This window comes from Nothobranchius furzeri, chromosome 16 (genome assembly GCF_043380555.1).
Source record: "Nothobranchius furzeri strain GRZ-AD chromosome 16, NfurGRZ-RIMD1, whole genome shotgun sequence".
Taxonomy (NCBI): Eukaryota; Metazoa; Chordata; class Actinopteri; order Cyprinodontiformes; family Nothobranchiidae; genus Nothobranchius; species Nothobranchius furzeri.
Genome location: NC_091756.1, coordinates 47093751 through 47103840, shown reverse-complemented (window position 1 = coordinate 47103840; position 10090 = coordinate 47093751). Strand labels below are relative to the sequence as shown.

Below are 10090 nucleotides of genomic sequence, written 5' to 3'. Positions count from 1 at the left end.
CTAACATGCTGTAAAACACATTATTACTTCCTGTTTGGGGCTCTGTGTTCTCTGTGCAACCACAAATGTACGACACATAATTAACTGACCAACAGCTCAGGTGAGGCCTGATCCAGCTGGTCTTTAGACGTCTGAAGCAGCGGGGTCCAGACAAGTGAAACTTGGGTGTTCGGTAACCTAAGTGGACCCAAAGCATAATAGCAACTACTCTGCAGACCAGACCTCCACCTCACTTCACAGCACTTGTGCTTGACCTTCTTGTTCACTCGGAGTGTCCATTTCCAAATCAAAAGCCAAACAGGTTGTGTGTGGTTAGACGGAATAAAGCTTAGTGAAACGTGACGCTGACGGACCAGCGGAGTTTGATTCCTGTGTAGAAAAATTTCAAACCCTACACAGCATTGGTGATCAAAAAAGGCATTCTGTGGTTATTAATTATCTAATGAATGGATTAATTTTTTTTTAATTATGATCCCAAAATTTCTTTAATTTAGTTAATGCAATTGTTGAACTTTTTTTTTGGGGGGGGGGGGGGTCTGGAATAATCCTGTTTCTCTAAATATTTTTGAGCAGCAATAAACATTTTGAATGTTCCAGTACCCGGCCACTGATGTAGAATGTGAAAAAGTGTATAAATAAAAAATAATTTCTTTAAAAATGAAACTTTGGTAACACTTTACAATAAGGGCCCCTTAAATAATGTTACTTAGTGCATTAATACACAATTTAATAAAGAATTAGCAGCTGCTTAACCATAGTATGTAATGCTTATCTAAGCAGACGCTTAACCCTAAACCTTAGGGACACTTAATAGTTAATAACAGGAACGTTGATAAAGGGACTCTTGTTTATTAATGTTTAATAATGAACTAAACGTTAATAAAGGAACCCTTACTTTAAAGTGTTACAAAAACCTTTTGTCAATACATTTTTAATTTTCCCACACTCTCTTGTACGGGTGTGTTTAACACCAAGAAACTGTGAAAAAAAATGGTAAAACAGGTTTGAATCACATAGAGAAGATGCTTTTACGCTGGTTTTGTTCTGTTTTGCTTGTCTTTTGTGATTAAAGTTAAAATATTAAAAACATTTTCCAGGATAATGCTGAAATGCTAAAGAAAAAGAGTCTAAATAGGTTATTTCAAGAATATGAGGAGGAGAATCTCATTTTGCTCTTGAACCTGAAAGCATTTTTTGTTGTTTATTATTTTTCTTGTAACCAAGAGTCCAGGATGAGTTTTAATTGAATAAACTACAACATATCAAAATTAGACATTTTGTCGAACTAGTTCCAGGCGTGGTTTCTACTCTCACAGAGTCCACAGTCTTCAGTCCTTCAAAGTAAGAGCCTGAAACTTAAACACATATTTTAAAATACTCAGGGATAATTTAATATTATTGTTCTCTTGTAAAACTCATACCAAAGTCTAAACTGGGAATTTTCAGATGTACTTAATGGGTTGTGATTAGCTCCAGATGTGTATTGTGTATGAGCTAAGAAAATCTTATAAAACCCTGAAGTATTAGGCCACCATAGTTCATTTACACAAAGTATTATGGGTATCAAACATATGTGTGCTCGTGCTTTTAATTCTCAAGTTCCCAGTTTGTCTCAAAATAACTTTAATCTAAACTTTTTCACTTTATTTTGAAAATGTTATTGTCTTTTAGCTCCAGATTTCAAATTTAGTCATGAAACTGAAAAACAAAAAAACTGTTGTCTATTTTTTTTATTTTCCCAAGTGGCCCTAATAAGCCTATATGTGAATTTACTCCATCCTATTTTAAAACTTCATTAGAATGAAAGGAAAAGTCGGTCATATCAATATAATGTAGTGTAAAGCGCTTTGGTGTCCTCTGACTCTGAAAGGCACTATACAGGTGTGGGTTATTTATCATTATGAAACAATAAAAAGCATAAAAAATGTACGATTGTCTTTAGAGTAGAAAATAACCCAAATATAACTGGAAATGGGTCTGCTTATATTCTATAAGAGGTCACAAGAAAGATTGTTACCATAAATTAAGAAAATTTCTTTTTAAACTCATTAAAAACATAAACAATTAACTAAATGCACTATTAGATGAGAGTGCTTCGGGCTAAGGTTACACTAACTGGAACATTTTTTTATTTTCCTTACAGTTGCAAAACTTCCTAAGAACAAACCACAGCTGCTTGTTGGATTATAGGTGATTCTTCTGCTCCAACCAACCTGCTGTTTACGATCCAGATGTGCTTTAAGCAACATCACATCTTTGACGTCTTGCAAGCATTCTTGAAAAGACAAAATCAGGAGTTTGTTGATTTAAAGAGCGTAATCGGGCAGGTTTCTTAGAGTCGACGGGCACAGAACAAGGAAACGCCTTCATCTTCAAATGAATTCACCGGCAGAAGAACACAAAAACATACAAAGCTATCACCAGAGGACTCTCGGGAAGTGTGGAGGAGCGCTGACATGACAAACTCTTGCTGAGTGGGCCGTGCTGTTTTACTAGTTATTTATTCCTCTTTCTGATTCAAGGGTGCTTTTGTTTTCAAGAAGGAGCATTAAGGTGAACCGACACTAAGGTCCGATCCAAATTCCAGAGAATCTTGGCAACTCCTTGGGATAGATGGGACCCTCATGGCTATAAAACCCCTCAATGGATGAATAGGTAAACAGAAGAGTGTGAAAGAGTGATGGCAAAAAGAGAATGTTCACTCTCAGGGAGGCACAAAGAGGGCGGTGTGTGAGTGGGAGATGGGAGAAAGCCAAAATGTTCAAGGGGGGGGGGGGGGGGGGGGGGGGGGATGTTGGTGAGTGAGAGTAAAAGTTTTGTCTTTGGGCTTTTGGAGGGTGCTGTGTGTTGCCTTAACTCAATCAAAAGGTGAATTATACATCCCAAGACACTCAGGTAACCTTTCGTTATAGCCCTAATCCTTCTTAATAACGGAGCTGCGATGCCGGCAATGCCCCATTAGACAGAGCCACGGAGAGGAAGAGCCATTATTCCCCACTGGCCTGTAGAAATGTGAACACACAATACCGAGTCCCACAGTGACACGTGAAATCAATCACAGACTCCACTTGAGAAGGAAAAAAACACAGCATCCTCCTGCATAAGAAAACAGACATTCAGTGTGTGTGTGTGTGTGTATGTGTGTGTGTGTGTGTGTGTGTGTGTGTGTGTGTGTGTGTATGTGTGTGCGTGTGCGTGCGTGTGTGTGTGCAAAGTTCTGCAATCCTAAAATGCTTTTGTTGGCTATTATAATCAAAAATAGGCTTTTAAATAAAGGTGGATTAACAGCTGTCAGTGTTCTCATCTGGAATAATAATCTCTAAAACATTATAATTTCTATTTTGCTTGCACTTTTTGCAATATGTGAGCAATTACTTTAGATTTTTCATGAATTGATCAGAATCTTCCTGCAGGAAAATGACTCCCAAAACTTGTGATTCAAGTTTAAAATGAATCATAGTAAAATGTAATATATTAAATATGTCGACTTGGATTTAAAGTGTTTTTTCCGGAAGATTTAATGCAAAGATAAATAAATAAAATAACAATAAATTGGAACTTACTGAAAATATTTGTAAAAGTGGTTCAGAGAAAAGAGAAATGTAAAGCCAGTCAACCCTTAAATGTGAAGGAAAGTGAGCTGCTTGATAGCATCTAATAAAAGCAGGACTAATGTGGCCTCAATAAATCAACAGACTGCAGAATTTCAGACGCAATTAGGCTTCTTTCTAAAAGTTTAGATTTAAAATAAAGATTTCTGGGCTGTGTGGACATGACTTTATCAGTGATGTATAGACCAAATAAAACGCTGGAAAAGCTCATCTATCATCGTGGCAATTTAATGACTGAAAATAATCTAATGGTTAGAATTAATTATTCGTGTTTTAATATCCTGTTTTCCTTCCAAATGAAACAACTTAAATTACAAATTTAATTACTTTTTTAATAACAACATTTACCTGTACCAGTCCAGTCCGTTCTGATAGTTGCGGTCGAAGAAGTGCGGTTCCGCTCCCACGGCTCTGATGTCCGGATGGACCCGCAGGAACTCCAGCAGAGCCCGCGTTCCTCCTTTCTTCACCCCGATGATGAGCGCCTGCGGCAGCTTCCTGCTCCCCTCCCCGAGCGGACTGATTTTACCTGCGAACCGGGGCGACACGACCAAATCCGGTACCGTGAGAGAGTCGGCAAGCTGCAGAACCTTCCTCGAGCGTTCGTGAGCCCGCGAACCTGTCAGCTCCGACCAGAGTCCGGTATCCCGACTAGAGAAGGCTTTGACCGGAGAGGGCAAGGTGCTCCTTTCGGTGAGGAGGATGAGGAGGGTAAGAGGGGTAAAAAGGGAGCAGAGCATGACCGCCGCCTTCCTGAAGATGCTCCGGGATGGGAGGTCCAGTCTGCGGATGCGGCTAGAAGCCATACCGGTCCCTGGGTGGTCGGAGCAGGAGACACAGCCATGCTAGGCGGACATCACCGAGTCTTCTTGCCATGAAGAAACGGAAATATGAGTCTTCATAACACACCTGACGCGAACAGGTGAATGTCCGTTAATTCACATCCATGTGTGCGCCAAATGGTTTTAAACGGAACAACTCTCAGGTGTGTGCAACCGTCTCTGTCTCTGCTCCGTGGATGTGGGATGCTCGCGCGAGCCCTGTCACACCAGCTGCACGTGTATAGAGTTGTAAACTTGTCTCACGTGTCAAGTTCCCTGACGGGCAGCCTATCTACCAATGAGAACAGGAGAAGAGAACTGAACAACCAATCACATTTTAGGTAGGCGGGAACGTTTGTCTCAACTAGACAAATTCAGATAAGTAGAAAATAAAAGCATGAAAGAAAAATAAACGTCAGCATAACTTGGAAAAATGTGCATACTCAAAGCTAAACGTGTGTTTTCAGTTTTCGAATTTCTAAACATTTCCATCCCACCTTCTGACCTGCTTTCTGGCTTTTGGTCTTGCTTACAAAGATAACATTTAAGCAACACAAAAGTAAACACTGTCAAAGTAACAGCAACAACTTAATATCAAATGTAATAAAAAATTGTATTAACAAACTATTGTACTTTCTACAAATAATGTACTAACAAAATGTGATTCTACATCAGCATACGTCAAGCTTCATCACCTTAGGGGAAATTAGCTTTTGCAGGTATATAAGTCAAATATTTCTTTAGTACCTTATAAGCAATAATGTGAAGTATTTTTAAATGTAACCATCACTCCTTTCATGACATCAAAATACATCACACACTGCTTCGTGAGGCCACCAAGGAAGATGACCTCTGTCCCAGGCTGCTCTTTATGACACATAGGGTAACAAAAAGGTGAAATAACGATAACGGGGCACATCATTCCTTTACAAGTGAACAAGAACAGAACCAAATGTTTCACATCTGCTCCTGCCTTCTGAGTATTAGCATGAGAATCAGCTACCACTGCTTCAATGCTGCACAGCTCACTGCTTGAGAAAGCGGATGGAGACCTCAGCAGTGGGCCGAATGACCAGTGCCAGATGTCCCCCATGTTGTTGAGACAATGCAAGAGGGTGTCCCACTTTTAACAAATCACACCCCATGTCTTTTCTTCATGTCCCTGACACTGGAGAGGTGTCCAACCCCCTCAAACCAACCATGATGACACCTCTCTTTCTCCTACTGAGGTCAAATGGCTTCCCATCCTGGAATATTCAGACTAAAAACATACAATTTGAAGTGTTTTGTCAGCTCTAATACTGATATAATGCAAAATTGTGTTAAGTATTTTCTTTTTCTGTTTATTATTAATTTTCATTCTCCTTCATGTCGGCTAAGACCCAAAGGTCACACAGTAAGCCTTGGGGCTTGGACATGTTAATGGCAGCACACGGAATGCATTTCCACATGAAAAGTACATATTTTTTTACATCTGTCTTATTACTTTCTTAGAAAGTATCTGATAGTTTTACCTACTGTCGAAAGGATCCTGAGAAGAAATGCAAAAGTGTCAAGTCTTTTGCATTTTGAAAAGAACCTAAATGACGTTTTACTAAACCCTTTTAGCTTTAACAGTTTTACCTTAAGTCAGTGGTTCCAAACATGTTGTCACTAGGACACCAGGGCCCTCCCAACCCAAACTCCTACCTGCATGCACAGTTAAACAGGAGCAATTACAAACTGCATACAGACATAAAGAGTTATAACTCACGCAGAGTTTTGAACATACAGTTGGGTGTGTTATTGGAAGTTTGAAAATCTAAGTTTTACAAATATAACCTTTGTCACCTCACAACCTCAGCACAGGCAAAATTGTTGGGTCCCCCTTGGATGTCACAGACCCCAGGTTGGGAACCACTGTAATGGAAGTTGGTTACAATGATTTGAACTATTATTGTCTTATGTGTGGTTTGTGGTTTGTTTATGTTGTTTTATTAAAAATAAATAAATAAATAAACACCTCAAAGTCTGAACTGTTTAATCTGGAGATTTAACAAAAAGTTTATAACACACATGGATCTGTATATTTTTGGGTGTTTTTTTCAGTCACCATTGGTAGTTTAGCAAATGGCATTATAGATTAATTACATAATATCCATGATGGAATGTAATAAAGTACTTGTATTTTGTTACATTCTTTGTTACATTCTTGTTCTTTGTACTAATGTCAGTTTTTCAAGGCATTTTACTCCACTACATCTTAAAGAAACTATATGTATTTTTCACTCCACTACATGTACTAAAAAGTGCCAAAAGTAAAAGTACTTTCATCTGCATTTTATCCAACCCCCACCACACCAGCACACTCCCTTATCCACACCAAACTGCAGTTCCAAAAGTAATAGTACTTTATTTTGCACACTTCTACACACACACGCACACACACAACACATATTTCAATGTTAGTGTAATACTTTTACTGTTTTACTTTAAAATACATTTGAAAATGCATTCTGTAATTTTTTACTTAAGCCAAATATACTTCCACTTTAAGTAGTATTTTTAACCGCTTTTGCTGCACTTTTGAAAAAATCAAGCACTTCTTCCAGCACTGAAAATGTTAAATAAGATAATTGTAATGTTTTATACATTGTGTACTTTAATTCTTAAAATAACGTATACATTTACATTTTCTAAATTATTCTCAAAAGTGTTCCATAGTCATGTTTGTGTATTTCAGCCAAACTAAACTGGCTCACTTTATAATCTGAAACCTTTGTGATTGTGATGAAGGGTGTTGCTTAGCACAAAAAAGAAGTGTATGACCTTTGATGAAGGTTATTGATTATTTTAATACCACCGTTGTCATTAGCGTCGTCTGAGTTGAGACTACAAAACTGGAGCGTGCCTTGTGCAATGTTAGTGCAGTGACACACATTTGCTTGAGGAAAAAAAAATAGTATTTAGTGTGTAATTACACACCCAGACTTTGGTGCTTTTAGAGAAATGTGCAGGCAGTCTAAAGGGCATGTAAAAACGTAATTCGGCTTTCATCTTCAGCATTTATCCAAACTGCAGCACTATGGTTACACTGACGCAGTCGTTTTGGAATCTTGGATGCAGAGTTGGGGTTTTAGGTTTAAATAGGAGTCTAAACACAAACTGTTTGTTATCCTTAGACAATATTGTTGCATTTTACTTTGCATAATGAGCAAATTCTCAAGGAATGTCATGGGAAAGCAAAGCGTGTTCCAAGGCAGATCCAAATAAGGAGCAGCTGAATTATCTGTGCCTGATTGTTGTTTTGTAGAAAAAAAGTAGAAACTTTCCCGAAACTCGTGCGTTATAGCTCTCTCCCATGCACCATCAAGAGCGGGAATATGGTTTCCATCCCCGAGCCGGCCAAGAAGTTGAGTGTCTCAGCCATGCTCATAATCTTCAGACAGGTTTATGAACTGAGGTTTGGGAGCTGTCACTTTGGAGGAGACATCTTTACTGCCTGTGTTACAACGTGATGTTTCCCAACCTGAGAACTACAGATTTAAAACTCTGCAGTTGAAAAAATTCAAGACAAGAGTTGGTCTTTTGAAACGTACACCTTGTTTAGTGGCAAAGCGATTACATGAGTTGCTATGATCTGATGCTGTGCATAAATATCTTGTTTAAAGGAGATTGCCATGCTGCAGGCATAGCGAGAAACAGATGACCTGAATAAAAAAAACGTTTTACGTGTTGCAGGAGTGTAATTTACAGCATGTTCCACTCCTGACCCATGACCACCATCACAAATCTCCATGGGGCAGAATACCTTGACTCCAGGCATTTAAAAAGTGTTTTAATTAAAAATAAACTGGAATATGCCACAAAATCTTAACAAAAATATAAATTTCACCAATGTTTATGTAGAGTAAAAATACTAATTTTGCTGACATGTAAGGGTTCCTTTATTAACGTTAGTACATTATTAAGCATTAATGAACAAAGGATCTCTTGATTAAAGTTCCTGATATTGTTAAATGTTAAGTGTCCTTAAGGTTAGGACAAAGGGCCGCGGGATGACCACTTAGTAATGCATTGCATAATATGGTTAAGCAGTCTTTAACAGTTTATTTAGTAGTTTATCAATGCTTAATAATGTGCTAATAAAAATTCCCTTATTGTAAAATGTTTCCTAAATACTGAATATTTTAACCTGCAAGTCAGGTCTATTTAGAAGCACAAATGCACAAATTTAACAAAAAATATGAAAAAAGTGATTTTCAATAAAATGTTACAGCTTTAATTTCCATTATTATTATTATTATTATTATTATTATTATTATTATTACAGAAACTATTATTGGCATGCATTAATTACAGCTTTCGTCTCATATAAATAAAAAATGCAAAGAAAAGTTTTTATTGTTCTTTGGACAATAACTAAAAGAGAAGCCCCTTCCAGGGAGAAGCTGTGTTCTTGTATCACATTTAAATGTGATGTCTCTCTATGTGCACACAGTGACTAAATGCTGTAATTAAAACACAGGTGTTTTTTTCCACTCTTTCTCGACAGCAGACATACTTGCTCTATATACACAGCTGTGGGCAATTCGTCGAGGTTGCCTTCTTCTGTTCAATTGGCAGGCCGTGCGCTGAGCAGGAAGAGCTTCTATTGAGCACGGAAACCCAAATAAATCGTCCTCTTAATCAGATTAACGCACGTCTGAAGTGGGCTGTTTCTTCAAACCGTCCCACAATGTCAACATACATCCGATTTGAATAAAACACACGAGCAATTACCCTTCATTCATCAGAGTCTTTAGATTCTTGCACTGTAAGAGATAAAGGAGAGGGGTTTTTCCTTTTTTTAAGTAGGAGTTACTTAAATATCCCAAAGCGAACAAAGCTTATGTCTATAAAAACATGAAGTCCTGCATCTGAAATGAGCCACACAGCGACGTGTGTGTGTTCATGTGCTTTGTGTCACATTCCTTCCTCCTAGAGGCAGCAGGATGCCGCTGATTGTGCGAGACGAAGACCCAGAGGAGAGGAAATGTTTGGGTTGTGAGTCCGCATGTCCATCTCTGTAGCACAGTTATCCCGTTTAAAGACAAGCTGCCAGGGGTATAGTCAGGTTAATTACATATATAGGTGGCTGTGAGAAGAACAATCGTTCCAATTGATCTTTCGATACACTTGTCAGTTGAATCTGAGATTAACGTCATGGTAATTAGAGGGAAAGGCAGCCTTCAAATGCTCTGCAAGGGAAATTCTGTCCTGTACTGTTTCAGCTTGTGACAGACCAGTCCACAGAGATCTGCTTTGTCAGGTGTTTGTTTTGATAAGAAACACATTAATTAAAGTTAGCAGGAAAACATCTTGAAGTCAATGTAATTTTAATCAAATATCACTGAAAGCTTACTGATGAAACCACGTGTAATATTCTAGATGAAAAAGTCCTGCATGATTTAAAACAGTAACAGTGGTATGTATTAGGTAAACTTTTGGTGTGATATTTCTAAGTGTTTTTATTTTAAACTGAACTTGGATTTTAATTGTTTTATTTTCATTTTAGTCTGTGAACACTTGTTCATATGTTAAGTCAAAGACTTGGGCTTAAAAACTGAGTGGAAAAAAGCAGCCAAGGTTCATAGTATTAGTATCAAAATATTTAAAAGGTTTGTAGGAATATTGCTC

The 10090-nt window shown here is 37.9% G+C and overlaps 1 protein-coding gene across 1 annotated transcript in view; it reads right to left on the bottom strand.

Moving 5' to 3' along the window:
- LOC107387684 (heparan sulfate glucosamine 3-O-sulfotransferase 3A1) overlaps nucleotides 1–4740 on the bottom strand; it is a 56627-nt gene extending 51887 nt beyond the window's left edge. Inside the window, exon 1 of the mRNA XM_015962798.3 lies at nucleotides 3960–4740. Coding sequence (XP_015818284.1) covers nucleotides 3960–4417 — 458 coding nt within the window. The 5' untranslated portion in view covers nucleotides 4418–4740. The remainder of the gene's footprint in view (nucleotides 1–3959) is intronic.
- Between the last annotated feature and the right edge of the window lie 5350 nt (nucleotides 4741–10090).